Source organism: Piliocolobus tephrosceles, chromosome 5, assembly GCF_002776525.5.
Source record: "Piliocolobus tephrosceles isolate RC106 chromosome 5, ASM277652v3, whole genome shotgun sequence".
NCBI classification, from domain to species: Eukaryota; Metazoa; Chordata; class Mammalia; order Primates; family Cercopithecidae; genus Piliocolobus; species Piliocolobus tephrosceles.
Genome location: NC_045438.1, coordinates 83143042 through 83164779, shown reverse-complemented (window position 1 = coordinate 83164779; position 21738 = coordinate 83143042). Strand labels below are relative to the sequence as shown.

Here is a 21738-nt window from a genome sequence, read left to right as displayed (position 1 = left end):
AAAAAAAAAATAGTCTACTCATGAATAAGGAACACACACTGTTCCTGCAGCTGAGAGTTAGAGGTGTTGGGAATTATCGGGAGCTGTGTGCTGATGCCTGGGCACAAGTCTACTCACAGCTTTCAATTTCAAGAGAGCACGTTTGTGTGTCCAAGGGAAATCGGCTGAAGTCCATGTTGCACATTGCAGTTACTGTAACCCTAGGGCCAAAAAGACAAAATTGATTTATTCAGAGCCTGCAAAAGACAAGTGCAAAATGATAAAACAAACAGAAAAGCCTCTGCTTCCTTCCAATTTCATAAATGCCTCTTCTCATACTTCATAAGCAATGTGTCAGGGTTTAGATAAGTAGCTTAAGAGAGATACCCTCACTGGAGTACTCTTTGGCATTTATGTTTAACCCAAGGGTCAGTGTGAGGCAAATAGAATGTCTCTGGTAACTCTTATCACATTCAAGCATTTTAAAGAAGCAATGGTCTCAATCAATATAATAATGTGAAATTAAAACTTACATGATGTGGTTTCTTAAAAGAAACCCTAGGACCATATGTTGTTCTCCCGTTTCAGATAAATTCCAGTTCTTTTGCTCTTTTATTGATTTTATTGATATTCAGTATCGTATACAATATGGTGTACACTTACCCCGGTTGCCAAGCTTGGCACTTTTTCTTTAACAATGTTAATATTTTTATATAGATAATAGTATAGTGGACATATGTGTTGTTAGTGGATAATTCCTTGGAGATCAAAGATCAAAGTAATGAAAAAACACTGAAAGTTCTTATTGTGTTAACAGGCAAGCACTTGCTGGCACTGAGTGATTTTATTTCAAAGTTTACACTTGGAAAGAGGCTTCTGCATCAAAAGCCAAACACATACAGATCATTCTTCATAGGTAAAAAGCTTCCTATCCAGTGGGAAATTTCTCAGCAGGACGTGATTAACTCTTGTTCGTTGGTGCTGAGTGGACTACTTTTCCTTTCCATATATGAATAATTCATGGTCAAAAAGAAAAATCACTTTTAATTTAAATGGGAGTTTCAAGGAAAAGAGCATTCTTGAAATGGAATTTTTCAAACATTTGCCTCATTTTTTCCCACTGCTTTGAGGATGGAATGGTTGTATTCTCTCTAAGAGGAATTTTTGATTGCCAGCAGCTGGGTAGTCTTATGTCTCCTGGATATCCTGATAAACAGGGAATGTTAGAGTGCAGGGGTCGAGGTGGGGGTCAGGCTGGCAGCTGACTTGGATGTCTAATGGATGGGTTTCCATTTCTGTGGGTACATCATCACATAACGATGCCCAATGGCATCATCAACATGAAATAAGCTAAGAAGTAACTTCAGGGACACTTGGAGCTAACTTTAGGGACATGGAATGCCCAATGAAGGAAATGTTTTGCTACGAACAAGGGGACTGAATACTCCTTCTCTTTCTGTTAGTTGGTACAGGAACAGCTGTTTTCAGATTTACAGACATAATCAGAATGGGTCTTCCCACCCTGAGTTGATGCTTCTCTCCATATAACTTATATCAAAGCCCATGTTTATTGTCGTTTCCACAAGTCCCTTTAAAGGATTCATTGGAGGGGCTCTTCCCTGCCCTGGATGGAAACTTCTCAGGTCCCGTGGCTCTTCTGCTCACTCTCATGTAATAGTCAAAACCCTCTTAAGTTACAAACACCTTAATTCAGAAATTAAGAGTTTTGGTCTGAGGTATTCATTAGCTTCAAAGTTCATTCAAATGAAGACTTCTGCTGTCCCTCCTCAGCTAAGATAAAAAGTTAGCATTTGACGGGTATAGTGGCAGGCGCCTGTAGTCCCAGCTACTCAGGAGGCTGAGGCAGGAAAATTGCTTGAACCTGGGAGGTGGTGGTTGCAGCGAGCCAAGATTGCACCACTGCACTCCAGCCTGAGCGACAGAGCGAGACTCCATCAAAAAAAAAAGAAAAAAAAATAGTTGGCATTTGAGTGATCAGTTTCTGCCTATCTCCAATCTCCTCCCGCACAGGTGGAAGTGCAAGGAGACAGGGAGCTGGGCGCAGGGCAGTTCTGTGACTGGGCACTTTCCTGCTCTCTGGGCCTGCTACCTGGTGGAAGCTGATACTTTCTTTCCTGGCTTCCTCACTCCCATGACTGGGTGCCTCCACATTGCAGGTTTCCATTCTCCAGCTCTTGGTTCACCCACCATCCTCTCCACATACACTCACAGATAAGTAAAGGCTGATCCCACTGTGGCAAAAACTTCTGACACTGCCCGCAGGGTGGTCAGACAGCTCTTCTCTCCCACCTGACTGCACAGTGTCCCAAACTGCAGGCACACACACACCAAACTTTCTGAGAGGTCCCAGTGAAGGCCCACTCATGGCATGCCCACAGTGCTCTCCCGGGAAAATTTCACAAATCTTTCCTTTCTCTCGCTGTCATTGACTCCTCTTCTTCTTCTTCTTCTTCTTTTTTTTTTTTTTTTTTTTTTTTACAGTGTTGCTCTGTCTCCCAGGCTGGAGTACAGTGGTGCAATCTCAGCTCACTGCAACCTTCACCTCCCTGGTTCAAACAATTCTCCAGCCTCAGCCTCCGGAGTAGCTGGGACTACAGACATGTGTCACCATGCCCGGCTAATTTTTGTATTTTTAGTAGACATGGGATCTTGCCATATTGGCCAGGCTGGTCTCAAACACCTGACTTCAGATGATCCACCTGCCTCAGCCTTCCAAAGGGCTGGGATTACAGGTCTGAGCCACCACACCCGGCCTCATTGACTCTTTTATATCTTGAAGTTGACTAAGGATTCAAAAGTCAAGGAACTGGTTTTTCAATATTACCTTAGTAATACTTACCAAGCATAACAGAGCATCTTACTTGTGGATTTCAGTTTTTACTGTATGCTGATGCCTAGGAAACTGTTCTCATCATCCTACTATCTGTGGCTCCCTGCTCCTCCTCCCACTGCACTGCTGCATTCCTCATTTGCATACTAAGCATTGGGTTCTGTGCCTGTCTCCTCCACTAGCCTGCAGTCCCAGGAAGGACAGTGACCTCTATTTCTGTCTTTATGTCCCCAGAGCTTGATCTAGAACCTGGCATGGCTTTCATTCGTACAACTCCCCAGGCCACCGTGGCACCCAGGAGGCTGTTAATAAGACTCTGGTGGAGTAATCAATGAGTGAATGAAGTGAGGAGATGGTTAATTAGACGTATTTTAGGAGCTGGCCAGTGGCTAACAGAGCTGACATGTTTTCCTTAAAATAAATTTCAAAGTGGTGGTCAGTAACTCAGACCTCTTTTTTTTTTTTTTTCATTTAAATTGAACAAACTCATAACTCTATTTGCAATGAGAAATTAACTCATCTGTTTTCAGGCACAGAGAGGGAAAGGAGGTGTTTTCCTGGTGGGTGAGGCTCACTGAGGATTTTTTATTCTGAACATACAAAAGATTTTCTACTCCCTTCTTGCACTCACATCCAGTGGTGCACTGGACTAGACTTCTACAGGCTTTCGGGAGCTGATTGCTAGATTTTTAGGAAGCTTGTGAGCCAGTTGTTAAACGCAGTCACTATTAAACATTAAAATTAAATGTCACAAAAACATAAATAATAGCTTCCAGTTCCAAAATCGTGGCACAGAGGCAAGCTACTTCACTCCCCACCACTGAAAACCAAAAACAAATATATCACGCCAAGATTTTCACCAGCAACAACCCAGAGCTCAAGGATGAGGATGAGACAGTTCCCTGGGCCACAGAGAAGTAGAAGAACTGAGATGACAGTAGGAGAACTGGACTAACACATCACTGATGCTCCTCTCTCCCATTCTACCTGCCACCAAATGCACGGAAAATCTCCCCCCAACTCATGACTTCTACACTGGAAAAAGCGAAATTGAGGTGATCAGTCAGATTTCCTATCTTCTTCAGTCCCCTGGCAGGAGATTTCTCCTTACCTTAACCGACGGGAAGCATCATAATTGCCTGAAGGGTGAAATAGCCCTGAGAACAGGCAGAGACAAAGGGGAGGCAGGACTACCATCCTCATCCTGGAAATTATGCTCTGTAACCTGACCAAAGGAGATGCCAAATCAGAGTGGCTGTTCAGTAGTACTGTAGGAAGAACATTCTGTAGGTCCCCTGGGCATGAACTCCTAGCCAGCCTTCCCACACTGCTGGGATAATCCCCTCGGGACCTCCCCTATTTGGGACTGGTAGTGCACAGACAGGTTACTGGAGTGAGGCGAACCTGGGCTTAAGGTGCCACCTAGAGCTGAAAAGGAGGCAGCAACCTAGTAACAGATTCACTAAACAAATATAGTCAATAAAAAACAAAACTAACTGGACAGACAAAACTGGAAAAATCCTTCAATGCAAAGACGTAGATGTATACCAACAAGAAACAACAGCAAACAGGGAATTAGGACCTCCCTCAAAGGGGATCCTAACAAGACCATGATTTGTAATCTCTCTAAGAATCCAAAATAGCAATTTTAAGGAAATGCAGTGATATCCAAAATAACATAAAAAAGCAATTCAGAAATTTATCAGAGAAATTTAACAAAGAGATTGAAATAACAACAACAAAAATCGAACAGAATGCGGGAACTAGGCCAGGCGCGGTGGCTCAAGCCTGTAATCCCAGCACTTTGGGAGGCCGAGGTGGGTGGATCACGAGGTCAGGAGATCAAGACCATCCTGGCTAACATGGTGAAACCCCGTCTCTACTAAAAATACAAAAAAAAAAAAAAAAAAACTAGCCGGGTGAGGTGGCGGCACCTGTAGTCCCAGCTACTCGGAGGCTGAGGCAGGAGAATGGCGTGAACCCAGGAGGCGGACCTTGCAGTGAGCTGAGATCGCGCCACGGCACTCCAGCCTGGGTGACACAGCAAGACTCCGTCTCAAAAAAAAAAAAAAAAAAAAAGAAATGTGGGAACTGTGAAATACATTTGCTGAACTGACGAACTCTTTAGAGGCTCTCAACAGCAGAATGAACCAAGCAGAAGAAAGAATCTGTGAGCTAGAAGACTGGCTATTTGAAAATCTAGTCAGAGGAGAAAAAATGAAGAAAGAATAAAAAAGAACAAAGGCTGCCTATAAGATATGGAAAATTATCTTAAAGGACCAAATCTAAGAATTATTGGTGTTCAAGACAGAGCTGAGCAAGAGCAAGGGGTGGAAAGTTTATTCAAAGGAATAATAACAGGAAACTTTCCAAAACTCAAGAAAGAGATAAATATACAGGTATAGGAAGGTCTGAGGACGCCAAACAGAATCAATGCAAATAAGACTACCTCCAGGCATATAGTAATCCATCTGAAAGGTCAAGAACAAAGAGAAGATCCTAAAAGCAGCAAGATAAATAAGGCAAATAACACATTAAAAAGCTCCAATTTGGGCCGGGCACAGTGGCTCATACCTGTAATTCTAGCACTTTGGGAGGCTGAGGTGGGCGGGTTGCCTGAGCTCAGGAGTTTAAGACCAGCCTGGGCAACACAGTGAAACCTCGTCTCTACTAAAATACAAAAAAATTAGCTGGGGGTGGTGGTATGCACCTGTAGTCCCAGCTACTTGACAGGCTGAGGCAGGAGAATAACTTGAACCTGAGAGGTGGAGGTTGCAGTGAGCCAAGATTGCACCACTGCACTCCAGCCTGGGGGACAGAGTGAGACTCCATCTCCAAAAAAAAAAAAGAGCTCCAATTTGTCTGACAACAGATTTCCCAGTGGAAATTATGCCGACCAGGAGGAAGTAGAAGAACATTTCAAAGTGCTCAAAGAAAAAAACTGTCATCCAAGAATATTATATCCAGCAAAATTATCCTTTGAATGTAAAGGAGAGAGAGTCTTTTTCCAGACAAAGAAAAGCTGAGAGAATTCACTATTACCAGACTTATCTTGTAAAAACCAAAGTAAAAAACACTCATCACTTCCTAATTATTTAACTACATTTTATTATTATCTATGTTCTTGAAGCCATTTACACTTACTGCATCTGTATGGTGGAAATACTGCATAATGGTGTGCTGCCATGAATTTCTTCCTAATTCTGCATTTAGTGACATCAGGTTGGGAGCCTGAAATCAGCCAGGATGGGAGTATTTACACTACAGAAATCAGCAAACACTATAAATCAGGGCTTGATTTAATGTTTTGTTGATTGTCTAGACTTAAGGCAGATTAAGCCTAAAAGGGTGTTATGCCTATTACCATTACATTGTGAGTAGTACAAAATATTGAGGACATATTTCAATGTTTGAAAGCTGTCATCCAATTCAGCAAAGAACTTGCTTTTTCTTTGATGAATGAGTAAAGCTCCTATATAGTTCTTCATTGTTTCACTTTTGTCTTATTAATGGAAAAGAAAATATCAACCAACATTTATCAGATCTACATTCATTTGTTGATGATAGAATTATAAAAAACTTAGTGATTTTTCCAAGAACTAGGAAATCATGCTTAAGTTATAAATACATAGAATTTATAATAAAGTACGTTATACATCCTTTATGTCAGTGATGTTTATAATAAACTTATATATACATAGATATGCATACTTTCCCCCCAGGTAACCAATTGTTAAACATTTACTGGCATACCAATGGTCACATATGTTATGGTCTAGTACTCTGTAGCCTTGGTGTGCCATTGAGTTGTGTTGTTGTGTTGGTAGTTTCTGAGCCTTAAGATGCCTTGAAAACCTGTCTCAGTGGGCCAGGTGTGGTGGCTCACACCTGTAATCTCAGCACTTTAGGAGGCCAATGTGGAAGCACAGCTTGAGCTCAGGAGTTCAAGACTAGCCTAAGCCAATATAGGGACATTCTGTCTTTACAAAAATAATTTTTAAAAAATTTATCTGGGCATAGTGGCACATGCCTTTGGTCCTAGCCACTTGGAAGACTGAGGTCAGATTATTGCTTGGGCCTGAGAGGTTGAGGCTGCAGTAAGCCATGATTATACCACTGCACTCCAGCCTGGGCAACAGAGCAAAACTCTGTAAATAAAAGAAGAAAAGAAATAAAGAAAAGAATGAAAAAGAAAGAAAACCTGCTTCAGAAATGAGGACTTCAGGGAGAACTAGCTCAATATGGCTTGGGGAAGGGGTTGCACATCCTGCATCCATCTGAGTACTTCTTATGGGAGGAAGCATTTTAAGCCTCAAAGATGAAAACCCCATAACCCCACTCTATGTCAGGTACCTAATTACTTAGGTTCCAGGCCAGAATGAGTATGGAGGGATCATCATAAATATTCCTTTGGGGAATGGGGACAGAAAGTCAGCTTCAACATTGCAATCTCTGACTCTATAGATCTATAGGTCTACTGTGCAACCATCCATGAACCTTCTACTTATACACTGATGTGTGGATTCATCTTTACCATTCATCAACATGGAAGCCAAAGCAAAGTCCGTGAAACTGGAATGCACCGTCCACACAGCACAATAGGAGCAGACCACAGCAAGTGACCACATCCCTTCTCTGTGAAGGCCTGCTGCTCATCTCCACATGCCTAGAGTACCATGAGTTTCTAAAGCTCCTGTGCAGCCTGGAAAGCACACTGTGGAGCTGAGTTTAAGGAAAGTTTCCTCAGGCCAGCGTTTAATGAGCAATTAAATGTTTTTAAAGTGTCTGAACTGGTAAGAAGATTTTATTTATTATATTTAAAACGTGATGTTCAAAATGGCATGTCAAGTCATAAAGTAGCCGGGGGTCCCCATAGTTTCTCAAGTAGGACACTGTGGAGAGAAAGGATAGAAAACATGCCTGTGGTGGCCAGATGAAGCAAAAGAACTTTTTTTAAACAAAAGTTCTAAAATGTTCCTGAAAAATGGGAATCAGAGAGATTGTAGGAGGTAAGTCCTTGAGAACACACTATCTATTTCTCTGACTCCTACTAGAGAAAAAAACTTGTTTGTTATTGAAAGATAACATATAGAATAGTATCAGCTTGAGAAATTGCCCCAAATGTATTTTCAAGACTCATTCTTTAAAATTTCTACTCACATACAAAGTTAGTTTTCCTTGACGTTGAGAAGCTGGCAGCTACTGAAAAGTTAGAAAGTAGACATTCAGAGCCAAAAACCCAAATTGCTGTTGTGAAACCAATGTTTTTCTTGGTTAATATGAAAAATCTGCTTTTCTTCCTACCTGAGACTGTAGAGCACTTTCCCATCGGGCTGGACCCGCAACATGACATTGTCTGTGGTGGTGTCATGGATGAAGGAGCGTTTGGAGTGCACGAAAAACATGTCAGGGACCCAGATCTTCTTGACCAGCCTGCCATCAAATGTCATGCTGAGGTTGTTGGTGCTTGGAAAAGACAGCCTCTCATCCTTCCAGTAGTGCCTCAGGTAGAGGGTCATCGTAAAGTCCTGGGGCAGAAGGGCAGAGAGGGAACCCCAGACACACACAAACCCACTGAGGTGTGGATTCTGTAGCCCCTGTGGAGCCATCACTTAGCTGGGGAATGAAACCGAGCCAAGGGAGGTCTTGCTTCTAGTCCCCAGAGTTTGCTGCAGTAGGAGGAAGAGAATGCTGCAGTGGCAAGGAACTCAATGAGAAGCCTGTAGCAGACAGTGTGAGCATGCCTGGCTCTGCCTCAAGCCCCTGGCATTCGCTCTACACTTGAGGGGCTGCTACTGCCACCATGTGTGACTCAAGCCACAAGTGCCAGAAAGTTAATGCCTGCAAGCAGCACTCAACCAGAGAGAAGGCGGTGGATAAATACCCCAGCTCTCACACCCCTGAGTCGGGATAACCCTGAAGTGTGTTCTTCGTTGACTCCCAGACTACTCCAGTGGCACTGAGTTCTGTGGTTCTGTAACTGAGTTCTATACCAGTTCCATAGTAACTGGTTTGATAGCACAGCCCTCTGTGCTTCCTTTTACTCCTGTCTCCCTTCCCCACTCTGTTCTGGTGTTTCCCAGGATCACTTCCCAAATAAACTGCTTATACTTATGCTTGTGACTACTTGTCTCAGGTCTGCTTCTTGGAGGACCCAAACTAAGCTAGGTCCCTAAAATGTCCTGTAAGTCAAGGAGTTAGAGAATGTTGCACTTTTTATCTGAACCCACCAAAAAGTGGGGAGAAAAGGACACTCTTTTGCTTCTTTTGCATTTCCACAGCCAGGTACAGAATCCACAGGAATAAGATGTGTTTACTTGGCAGCTGCAAATTTGGGCCCTGCTGCTTACATTTGAGAGCCTTTGTCCAGAAAATGCATTCCAGTGGCAAGAGTCTGACCACTGGAGTGGGAAAGGCCAAGCCTGTTATCTGGCTCTGTTTCATATCAATTGGGTGACTTTGGGCAAATCTTCTTGAGCCATCTATAAAAGGAGTGTGGGGATTCCCACCGCCCCGGTCAGTTGTGAGACTAAGTGAATTCAGGTGCGTGGAGCTCCTGGCCCTGGACAGGCTTTGTGAATCCCCCTGCCACGGCCCTGGTCAGAGAAGCACTTACCATGTCAACCTCTGAGATGCTATCCAAACTCTCCACCTGCACATCCACACCAACAGGAATGGCAGGGCCTGGGGACAGAATATGATAAGAGCATTCACTGTTTTTACTTGAAATTTTACTATGGAGGAAATAGGCAAAAGAAGTATTTCCCCTGGAACCTCAACATCATGTCAGATTTGGAGGTTTGATCATGCCAACCTGAAGTCAAACCGGAGACAAAAGCATGGAACCATAGGCTGGCTTTCTGAAATATTCCAACAAAAGTTTGAAAACATCCTTTCTTGGTTATATATGCTCATCCGAAGGTACGATGAAGACCTAGGTCAAAGGCTGGGTCTGATCTAAGAGTAACTGACTTCTTAGCATGATGTCACCCACATTATTCCCTATATTTGCCTTCTAGTTTTGCATCCTCTTTCACCCTGGAAGCCAGTGTCTCTTGTCTGGCCATGAGAAAGGCATTGTTTGGTAATAGGCACTCAGAACCAAAGTCATATTCAGGTCATTAACCAAACCCACAGATCTGCATCTTTGCAACGTGATGAAGTGACCTTAAAACATTAGATTTTTTGTTATTTCTGGGCCATATGGACTCAATATTGATAAAGAGTAAGGAAGATAATGAAGGGAATCAATACCTGCCCCCTTTCTTCCCTGCTCTCAGGATGAAGGGCAGGCATGGAGCACACTGAATCATTATAGAGTATTAAAAAGGTGGGTTTGGATTCAAAATGATGGATTATGGACTGGATAGAGACTCTCTTCTACAGCCTATTTATTCTTTGGATAAAAGTGACTGGAAGAAATAAATGGCAAGAGAATTATTTCTTGTTTTTTGGAGACAGAGTCTCATTCTGTTGCCCAGGCTGGAGTGCAGTGGTGTGATCTCAGTTCACTACAACCTCCGCCTCCTGGGGTCAAGCTATTCTCCTGCCTCAGCCTCCTGAATAGCTGCGACTACAGGTGCACACCACCATAGCTTTGTATTTTTAGTAGAGACATGGTTTTACCATGTTGCCCAGGCTGGTCTCGAACTCCTGAGCTCAGGCAATCTGCCCACCTCAGCCAGGGCAGATGAAATCCCAAAGTGTTAGGATTTCAGGTGTGTTCCACCATGCCCGGCTGAGAATGATGTCTAAAATAAATATTTTTTTTCCAGGAAAATAAACCCATAAGGATGAAAACTTCTTGACATTAAGAAGGCTGAAACCCAGCAGCTCCAGGCTAAGCTTCATAGGGCTTTGCTATTCTTCTGCACTAAATCATTATTCTCTCATGCTATTTTCATTTAATTAAAATGAGCAGATCATATTCTGCGCTAAGATATGTACCCTGAACTCTATCTGCCAGCTCCCAGATGACAACATATTTAGTCCAAGGTTGTTATTTCCAGGTATTTTTAGGAGGCTGTATTGGGCTGCAGCTGCCCTGTGTTCCCCTGCCCTTCCTACAGCCAGCTGCTGGCCTCCCTCGTTGTGAGCCATCCTAGAGGGGCAGCAGCCACCCAGCAGCAGATGCCTCCTCAGACTGTGTTCAGCAGAATCCAGGGCGGGGCAAGGCAGATGCTCAGAATGTACTGTCGGCTCGATGTCTCGTCCACCAAGCACAACCGAGGCAGACTGGGTCACGGGAGAGCAAAGCTGTGCTGTACCTTGACTAATTTCCTGCCCACAGACAGAGGACCAGAAGAAACAGCGCACCCCGAGAGCACACGTCCCATACCTCCGAAGCCAGGCCTCATGCTGAAATCATGGTCATCTATCCTCAGAAGCTGTTCCGACTTTGTCAGAGGCGATTTGGTGATGTCAGGGCTTCGTCTCAGAATTGGGCTGCCAAGGGGGAAGAAACCAGGCTGATCATATATTCTAACCAAGACAAATAAAAAGTAACTCGCATTCTGACTTGATCTTGATAGGTGTGGTGGGGTGTGCTATTTCTTCTTTTAAGCTATCGGACATCTGCTCTTCCTTTCTCCATCTTTCTGGATAAATGAACTGACCCAGAAGATCCAAGACATTGACTTTGACCATGACGGCGGAGCTTTAAAAATGATGGCCAGGCCCCACCTCAGAGATGCTGATTTGGAGTGTCTGGAAATAGGGCCTAGAAATTGGTCTTTTTAAAGTTTCCCAGATGATTTTAATGTGTAACCAACACTGAAAATCGCTGGTTCTAGTCTTGTTATTAACAGCCCAAATTCCCTTAAAGTGCCTCAGCCTTTTGAGGGGTTTTGAGCTGGAGGGGAGAGCAAGTGAGTACGGTCCGAGCCTGGTCCCCTGATCTCTGTTGGCCCACTGTGGAGGGAGCAGGACCTTGCCCTCGAGGGAAATGCTGACCATCCCATCTGCATAGAAGGTGGCTACTCCTGCTGCTGCTTCTGAACTGCACCTGGGGTCATTTGTATTTACTTTCTCTTTTTCTCTATTGGTAACATACTTTTAGCATTTGAAAATTTTTTAGAAGAAGAAATGTAGTGAAGACTCAGCCTGCCACTTCTGCCTCCACCCGCCCCAGCCGTCATCCACAGGTGTTTCTTTTTTTTTTTTTTTTTTTTTTTTTTGAGACAGAGTCTCACTGAGTCACTTAGGCTGGAGTGCAGTGGTATGATCTCGGCTCACTGCAACCTCCACCTTCCAGGTTCAAGTGATTCTCATGCCTCAGTCTCCCAAGTGGCTGGGATTACAGATGCTCACCGCCATGCCCAGCTAAGTTTTATATTTTTAGTAGAGACAGGGAATTTGCCATGTTGGCCAGGTTAGTCTTGAATTCCTGGCCTCAAGTGATCCACCCACCTCAGCCTCCCAAAGTGCTGGAATTCCCAAAGAACCACCGCACCTGGCCAGGTGTTTCTCTTACTGGTTTCTTGTCTATCTGAGCAGAGTTTCTTGTATACAAGTATATACAGATATATATTCGTAGTTATCCCCTCTTTATTTTATATTTTTATTTACTTATTTATTTTTAGAGACAGGGTCTTGCTCTGTCACCCAAGCTGGAGTACAGTGACCTATCATGAGCTCACTTCAGCCTCAAACTCCAGGGCTCGAGTGACCCTGGACTCAAGTGATCTTCCCATCTCAACCTCCCAAGTAGCTGGGACTACAGGTACACACAACTGAGTCCAGTTAATTTTAAAATTTTCTGTAGAGACAGGGGTCCCACTATGTTGTTGCCCAGGCTGGCCTCAAACCCCTGGCCTGCAGGCAATCCTCCCACCTAGACTTCCCAAAGTGCTGCGATTACAGGTGCGAGACACCACACCCAACCTAGAAGTACTTCTCAAACTAGAAAGTGGTACACAAATGGGAGGAGCCATTGCCATTTCTGAACCCACCAGGAAGTGTCCTTCTAAAGTGAGGAATCACCTTGCTGGCAGCAAAGCAGGTGGCCCAGGGAAAGAATTGGAACCAGTGAGCTGCTTACAGATATAAGACAGGAAGCCAGGTTTGTCAAGAGAAGGAACACCAGCTCCCATTGCCACGGACATCCTCTCTCACCAGCTTGATCCAGGAGCCAGTCCCCCACCCGCTGCTGCCGTCTCCTTTCAGGCTCCCCTTCCTCTGGTCCCCCACCCTCCACTTTCTGATCCTTGGTGAGGGGTCAGGGAGGGGCTCTGCTGAAAATCACTATGGTTGAGGTTCAGGGAAGAAACATCTGCAAAACAGTGTGCATGTGCTTATGGTCATACCTGATTTGCCTGTGGGCATCTTCGTGTACTTCTCGTCTTTGTCTTTGAGGCCTACTATGAACAAGAAAAGTAAAGACATTGTAGAGACAGTCTAGTTACTCAAATCAACCAAGCACCCCTCTCCCTCCAGATTTGCTTCAAATCTAACCAGAATAAAATGTGAAAGAAGGAGAAAAAACTACGAAGCTTCAATGCATTCATTTAGCCTCTTCTTGAGCATTTTCCAAGTACCTACAGAAGAAACTGGAGGATTCATTACTCAGAAGGTCTAATTTGAAGAGGTCTGACCTAAAATAATCTCTCCCACTGGTCTACCCAGGTCTGAAATGGATGCCATTCTTTTATAAGGCTCTTAAGGATGCCTTTAACTTTGACCCACCATAAAACCATCATTATGGAGAGTAACACATTGCTAGGTGAACTGCATCACTTGAGCATCCTCGTTCTTTGGCTCATGATTTCAGCCAAATGGGCACTGACAGGAGATGAGAGAGGAGGAGGAGGAGGAAGAAAGAGGTCAGGGTATTTATTCCTCATTCTCTCCTGGCTTTGATGCCAGGGACTAGCAATGCCTGTGTTACTCTGTGATTGCAGATACTCACAGTATCTTCAATAAACTCCAATAATAATATTTCCCCTTCTAGTCAAGGGGTAGTCCTGGTTTCCTGCTATTCCTAGTCCTTGGGGGCATCAACATGCCTGACTGGATCCCTGAACTCTGCCCACATCTCTTCGAATTGTCCTTTTATTTAATTATCATGAGTTAAGCCCTTTTGAAGGCAATGCTGTTTTCTGCCAGGACTCAACTGATGCACAGGGACACATCAGGACAGATGCACAGGGATTATGTCATCTGTAGAAAATGGAGCAGAGACAGGTGTGCGCTCTGCAGGCGTGGGCAGAGTTAAGACCGGGGAGTGGCATGCACTCCGGGCAATGGGCCATCACAGTTGATGGGCAGCATGAGGCCGAAGGACACCGGGGACAGAGTTCTCTTCGCATTCAGTCCCTTGCACAGTGCTGGACCCCTGTGGACCCTCAATATCTATTAGTTGAATGAAGGAAGGAATCAGCCCCTTAGATGGGCACTTAAGAAGGGAGATAGGAGGGAATGAAAGAGGAGGTTGGAATGGAAAAAAGCTTGGCCCAGCTCTTACTTTGACTTTGGGCCGGCCTGAAATGGAACCAGACACTGACGAAAGGAGTTTTATCAAATTCTGAGATGCCACTGCCTTTGCCTTCATGAAGCCTGGATTCTAGCCAAGAGAAGATGGATGAATAGGATATAGTTATGGTCTTTTTAATTATTGTTAATATTATTAAATAACTTTTTTCCTGTTTACATGCCCATGTAAAAAAATTTAGAAAATAGATTAATCATAAAGGAGAAGATGAATATAACTCACAAGTAACCTCTGCCATTCTGCATCTGTACTTCTTATAATTCTCGAAGAATTACACTGTTTGAAACTTTCTTTTAAACTCAAATTATAATATATCATGGAATATTTTTTGCGTCATTGGCATCTTTTTGTCATCTGAGAGTATGATTATTAATATTGAAATGATGTATTACACAAAACAAGTAACAGGAAAATCTGACACTGCTTGAGCACTCCCTATGTGCGAGTTACTGTGCTAACTCCTGTTACATGTGTTAACTCAGGTTATTCCTCAAAACAAACCTAGGAGGTAGGCCTTGTCATTATCCCCATTTTATATGTAGGAAACTGAAACACAAAGACTTTAAGTAACTTGTAAAAGTGAAGGAGCCAGAAGTTAGAGCCAGGGATTCTGGCTCCAGGGTTGGAAGCAAGACTGGCCATAGCATCACGTTGGAAGATTTGCCTACCACTGCCAGGCAATTGGCTTAGATGTGGAAGATCTGAGCTTATCGTCTCCTCACATACAAGTTAACACGGACCTTGCACAAAGTTGGTGCCCGATAAATATTTATTGAATGAGCCCCAGGAGGTTATGAAGAAAGGATAGGCATGTACCAAGTTAAGATGATACAGGATGACATTCGAGACAGCTTTTTGAACTGAACATACAGTGTACATTTGTTGAACACCCATTTTTATTTTAGATAAAATGACAAATTCCAACCTATGAGACCTCTTGATGTCTGCTTGTTCTAGTTCCTAGTCTGTGCATGGATGTTTCCCCAAGAGGTATCAGAACTTTCTCAGGGGTGAGCTGGAGCAGGGATGGGGGTTTGTGACGAGGGAGCTCTGCTGGAAGGCTCATTCAACTAATGGCTGGGCATCTGATAAGTTATACTTCACCTTGCTGACTATTTCATCTGACAAGATAGAGAACTTAATTTTTACAAAGAAGCAGAAACTGGCTAATGAAAATGATCTTCCTTTCTCAGCATTTGTAACAGCCAAGAAAAGAAGTCCTTGTATGTAGTGCAAAACACCCAGATGTTGTCCTTGGCACACCCCCACCCCGTACACCCCCCTAACCCCCGCCCATCTCTCAATCCTCCTCCAGAGCCACTGAGAACACCAGGGTACATCCAGTTCTAGCTCCACTTCTTAGATATGTATCTGCTCATAGGGGTACATTTTTCTGATGTGCATAAAGGCCATGAAAGGCCAACTGGGGCCTTGCCCACAGCAGTCAGGCGGCCAGTCCTGGCTGACCTCCTTCTCAACGTCCCCCACCCTGCCCCTGCTGTCTTGCCCTCTCCATCCCCACCCTGCCGCCTTAGGTGTCACTACTTAGCATATGGGAGGCAGCAGGCTTTCCTGCCTCTGGTCTCATTCTTCTCTAATCCAACCATCCCACCAATACCATGGAATGAAAATCACAATTATGTCACTTCCCCTCTTAAAACCCTTCATCCTCAAAGTAAAATCCATGGAAGTTGGGCATATAAGGCCCATAATAAGGCTCCTACTCACTTTCCCACTCTCAGCTCCTACTCTGCCCCCAACTTCTTGCTGTTGTCAATTACATCTCTATGCTTTGCTCCCGATGTCCCAACTGTCTGGAATTCCCTTCCTATTAGTCTTCATACCCTTTGTTATCCAGACAGCTCCACGCATTCCCAGATAAAATACCACCTCCTCCTGAAAGCATTCTTGAGTTTTTCTCCTTCCCACTGAATTCAGTGCTTCTCTCCTTTACATGCTTTCATCAGAATGTGCACACCGTGCTGTTGTGGTGATAGGCCTTCTGACCATCCCACTCACTTCACCGTGGGATCAATAGATGAGAGACTCTATATTTTTTCTTTTTTTCTGAAACAAGATCTCTCTCTGCTGCCCAAGGCTGGAGTGCAGTGGTGTAATTATAGCTCACTGCAGCCTCAACCTCCTACGTTAAAGCAATTCTCCTGCCTTAGCCTCCCAAGTAGTTGGGACCACAGGTGTGTGACATCATGCCCAGCTAATTAAAAAAAAAAAATTGTAGTGAAGGGGGTCTCACTATGTTGCCCAAGCTGGTCTCCACATCCTAGGTTCAAGGGATCCTCCCGCCTCAAACTCACACAGTGCTGGGATTATAGTTGTGAGCCACCATGCCTGGCGTCTATGTTACACATCTCTGTAAACCCTTAGCAGTGTGCAGAATTGATTTTACAAAGACAGGTACAAAACATGGAAGGAGAAGTACAAACTCAAGGGTGTATTCCACAGAATTGAAGGGACCCAGAAAAATGAGTCAAGGGAGGCCAGAGTCTAAATGAGACTCAAGAGATATGGTAAAGACAAGCAGAATTCTTTCCAGTTGCATCCTGAGTTAGGAGAGTCAGTAGAAGGAAGTATACCACTTGGAGAAGATGAAGCAAGATTTCATTTTTTTTTAATTCTGGTTTTTTTTTTGAAGACAGGGTCTCACTCTGTTGCCCAGGCTACAATGCAGTGGCACAATCTCAGCTCACTGCAGGCTTGACCTCCGGAGCTCAAGCTATCCTTTCACCTCAGCCTCCTGAGTAACTGGGATTACAGGCATTCGCCACCATGCCAAGCTAAGTTTTGTATTTTTTGTGGAGTCGGGGTTTTGCCATGTTGCCCAGGCTGGTCTTGAACCCCTAAGCTCAAGTGATCTGCCCGCCTCAGCCTCCCAAATGCTGGGATTACAAGTGTGAACCACCACGCCTGGCGGAGATGAGGCAATGTTAATAAACAATTACCATAAGGCTGAGATTCTGCTAACAGAATCCAATTTTACTTTGCTATTCTCCATCAAAGAGTGTGGTCTTCATGAAGAGAGAAAAGAATTATTTGCTACCAGAATAGTGGACATGTACCATACAACCATCTAAGGCTCAGCCCTGATTACACATTGGAATCACCTGAGGAGCTTAAAAATCCCAGGCCACAGAGCAGACCAATTAAATCAGAACCTCTAAGGGTAGGACCCAGTCATCAACAGTTTTCAAATCTCACGTGATTCCAATGTTCAACCAAAGTTGTGATTTCTAATTTTAAAAATGGAGCTCCTTTGCACAGCTCTCTGAGGCCATGACCTGGTACAGTAGGAAGACAATAGGCAGTCAGGAAGCTAGCACACTGCCTTGAACCCATTTTGCTTACTGGTGGGAGATGGCAAGTTGCTTCTCTCCAGATCTGTTTCCTCAGCTGTGAAGTAAGGGTTTAGGCAATGAGATGGCTTTGAAACCTTTCAAGTCCATTCCAGAAGTCAGCAGGCTCCCTGAGATGTGAGAGGCGCTTCGCTGCTCTAGTCCTGTTGGCTGAAGGCAATGCGAGAAAGGTAGGTCCCCTGGCAGAGCTGCACCAATAGGGGTGTGGGTTCCACACAGACCCACTAGCACTTGGGGGGGGGGGGCGGGTGTGTGTTTAACTTTCATTAATTTAATGAGCATGCACCCATCATGTTATTTATATTGCATTTCTTGAATTGTTATAGGGGCCATGCATTCTTCCACATAATGAGTTGAGCATTTTGTATTTTTCCTTGGCTGTAAATATTAAATAGTTCATTTCCTTTGATTCCTTCCTAAGTGGATTTTTGGTAACTACTACTCTGCTTTTTCAAATCATGTTCTCTAAAATGTGTGATGGTTAATTTTATGGGTCAACTTGGTTAGACCATGGTACTGGTTCTGGTCAAACATCAGTCTAAATGTTACTGTGACAATATTTTTAAAAGATGTGATTAACAGTTAGATCAGCGGACTTTAAGTAAAGCAGATTACCCTCCGTCATGTGGGGAGCCCCCATCCAGTCAGCCGCGGGCCTTCAGAGAAAAGACTAAGGTTTCTAGAAGAAAAAGGAATTTGCTTCCAGACTGCCTTCCTACTTAAGACAGCAACACGCCAGCTTCTGCCAGAACTTCCAGCCTGCTGGTCTGCCCTGCAGATCTCAGACTTGGCGGTCCCCACAAATGTGTGATCCAGACAGAGAAAGGCATAAGGATGTGGATGTGGACAGCCTATTGGTTCTCTTCCTCTGGAGATCACTGACTGATAGAGTGTAAACACTCGTTGACCTCTGAGGCCTGCACATCTGAGGGAGATCTGAGCTGTTGCCTACAGCCAAAGGGCCGCGAGGGCTGTCTGGGGTGGGGGTACCAACCCAGCTTTGACCTATCAGCTTCTGTCCGGTCTCAGGGTATTTGATCAAGCTGTCTTGCCACCATTACTGACTTCTGTTCCCACAAACTTGGGCCCCTAACACACAGACAGCCCTGGCCTGCTACTGCCTTGCCCCAGAGTAAAAAGAACACATCAAGAATATGTTTGTCTAACTGCTTCTTAGATAAGATCTCAGCCTATAATCCAAGTTGCGGACTTAAATGAAAAATCTCAGCCTAGATCATCCCTTTTTTCCCCTTGTACATATGTCTGAATTCCTATGCCTGGGAATACCATATGCCTTCCCACTTGAAGATGTCAGGTTACTTTATTTGTTTATTTATTTATTTATTTATTTATTTATTTTTAATTTAAAACTCTGAATTTTGTCCACCTATTTTCTTTATTAGAATTCTCAGATTGTATTATTCCCATTTTTTATAGAACGTACTACTTTCCAACTTGTAGATATCTATCTGACCCTAATGCCAACATTTTAGATTCTTGTTAATGCCTTTAGAGTGAAATCCCCATAGCCAATTAAATGTCTCAGTGCTTAAAAACAGAAACAAAACAAACAAAAATGAGTGTTTGTCAAGGGGACAGCCTGCAATGCATTTCAGAATGTGAAATTGTGGATGGAACATCTCTACCTCGCTTCACCTCCTGCCCTCTCGCCTGGGGAGTAGAGCAGAGACCAGGACTTCAACAGAGGTTAGTCAAGACTCACGAGGTCTTCTCAATGCTATCACCGCAATCCCAAGAGCCACCACTGCTTGTCTGAGGTTAGATTTATTTGATGAGGCAGCTTAGATTTATTTGATGAGGCAGCTTACGGTATTGGAAAGAGTGCAGACTTGGCATCAGTCAGACTTCAGTGTGAATCCCAGGGGAGCCACAAACTAGCTGTTAACCTTGGGCAGTGACACCTCTGATCTTTCTGTGTCTCAGTTTCATATAAAATGGGGGGAATAATACTAACTTTACTGGCGTACTGTAAGAATTAAGCAAGAAAATGTTAATTTGAACCACAGGAAATGGCTAACATTCAACTGTTTGTGACGTACAAAAACATATTTACTTGGTTCAACCTGAGTTTTATGTCCATCAATATAACTTTCTTTCATTTTCTGATGGTGAGAGGAGAGCACCAGAGTAGAAACGTGGGGTCTGTGGGGCTCTGCGGGTATGTTATGTGACTATGGCACAAGTTTGTGTACCTTTTTGAGCCTTGCTTTTTTCATCTTTAAGGTGAGGGGGTTTCTAAGGTCCTTGAAGGTCTGACATTCTGCAGAATTTTTTTTTTTTTTTGAGATAGGTCTTACTCTGTCACCCAGGCTGGAATGCAGCATTGCAATCTCAGCTCACAGAAGCCTCAACCTCCCAGGCTCAAGTGATCCTCCCACCTCAGCTTCCCGAATAGCTAGGACCACAGGTGTGTGCCACCACACCTGGGTACTTTTGCTTGCTTTTGTAGAAATGAAGCCTCACTATGTTCCCTAGGCTGGTCTCGAACTCCTGGGATCAAGCAATCCTCCTGACTTGGCCTCCCAAAGTGCTGGGATTACAGGTGGCAGCCATCATGCCCAGCCTTCTGCAGAATTTTTGATTTTTGTATTCACAAAAACGGTCTGACGAAGGTCTATCTCCCCTACTAAACTGTCAGCACCTCGAGGGGAGGAGCAGGTCTTTTCTGCTTACCATTGCCTCCCAAGCCATGGGCACAGTGCCTGGAGTATAGTGCCCTCAATGCATATTTGTTGAATGAATGAATGAAGTACAGGAAATAGCAAGGGTCAGGATTCACTCATTTATTCATGCCCAACATTTCATGAACATTCACCATTGTTCTTGATTGTGGGGAAACAAGGATAAATGCGCCCTCAAGGGGCTCACAGTCTAGAAGCAGAGACAAATGAGATAAAAAAGGCAATGCTGAATGATTACTCCTTAGACAGAAGAGTGGTGGAGAGCTGCAGAAGCTCAGAAGTAAGCCACCTAATTGAGACTTGAGAGGCAGGGGGTGAGGGAGGGCCATGGAAGGTTTCTCAGAAGAGGTGACACCTCTGCTAAATATTGGAGGGAGAAAAAAAACGGGTCAGAGAAATAAGAAAGAGAATGGCATTGTGAGCATGGGAGCAGAAGGTGCAGAGGCCTTCGGAGACTGCAAGGAGGAGGGGCAGGTCGTGATCAGCAGGGAGACAAGGACCAGGCAGCACAAAGTGGGGACTCAAAAGTTCAAGCAAACTTTCTGGGGAGCAGAGGAACGAGACAAAGACAGCGCTACTAGCTTCAGAGAAAATCAAATTTCAAGGTGTTTAGGGCGATCAGAGACCCAGTCCACAATCCCACAGCTTTCTCTTTGTCACGCATGACAGGGATTTGACAGCAACACCTCATGCCACATTGTTGCCATCCCTGGCCTCTCCTCATCCTTTGAAACCTCCGAAGTCCCTCCTACCCTAAAGCTCTCCTGTCTTCCTCTTTCACCTTCATCCCGTCTCAGTCTTTCAGTTCACACCAAGTTTCTTGTAAATACTGTCTATATTCACTCCATTTTCTCTTCTCCTCTCCTCAACCCACTGACATCTGTCTCTTCGTGGGCTGATCATTAATGACACGTAGCTACCATATCTAGGGCTCACTTCTCAGTCCTCTAACTAGTTGATTTTGACCTTGGAGTGATCTGACCACTCCCTCCTTCTTAAAACCCTTGACACCTCACTAGAACCTCTTCCTAGTCAGAAAGCCTCTGATGGCACAGCCTGCATCTCATTGAGTGATTGGTGAAGAGCTCACTTCCCAGTGTAGTGCCTGTCCTGTAATAAGCACTTGATAACTGCGGAAAAAATGGGCCTCTTAACATCTGCAACACCTCTGTGTTCCAGTTCTATACCCGTTTCTCTGGTCACTCATTTCCAGCTTCCGTCATTGAGTCCCCTTCCTTTATCTTCTCCTCAAATGCTGCTCTTCCCCAAGGTCTGTCCTTGATCCGGTCCTCATTTCATGCCACATGCTATGTCTGGCCACCTCATCCATTGCCACCTATGGGGACT

General features: G+C 44.2%; 1 protein-coding gene across 5 annotated transcripts in view; it reads right to left on the bottom strand.

Moving 5' to 3' along the window:
* Positions 1-21738, bottom strand: part of GABRR1 (gamma-aminobutyric acid type A receptor subunit rho1) — a 52663-nt gene that overhangs the window by 12149 nt on the left and 18776 nt on the right. For 2 of the 5 annotated variants that reach the window (XM_023205275.2, XM_023205273.2), the window contains exons 2-7: positions 14292-14390; positions 13135-13188; positions 11169-11275; positions 9447-9514; positions 8135-8358; positions 118-200 (exon numbers count right to left, since the gene is read on the bottom strand). In XM_023205275.2, coding sequence (XP_023061043.1) covers positions 118-200; positions 8135-8358; positions 9447-9514; positions 11169-11187 — 394 coding nt within the window. In that variant the 5' untranslated portion in view covers positions 11188-11275; positions 13135-13188; positions 14292-14390. The remainder of the gene's footprint in view (positions 1-117; positions 201-8134; positions 8359-9446; positions 9515-11168; positions 11276-13134; positions 13189-14291; positions 14391-21738) is intronic. The other 3 variants (XM_023205270.3, XM_023205271.2, XM_023205272.2) reach the window with 3 other exon arrangements.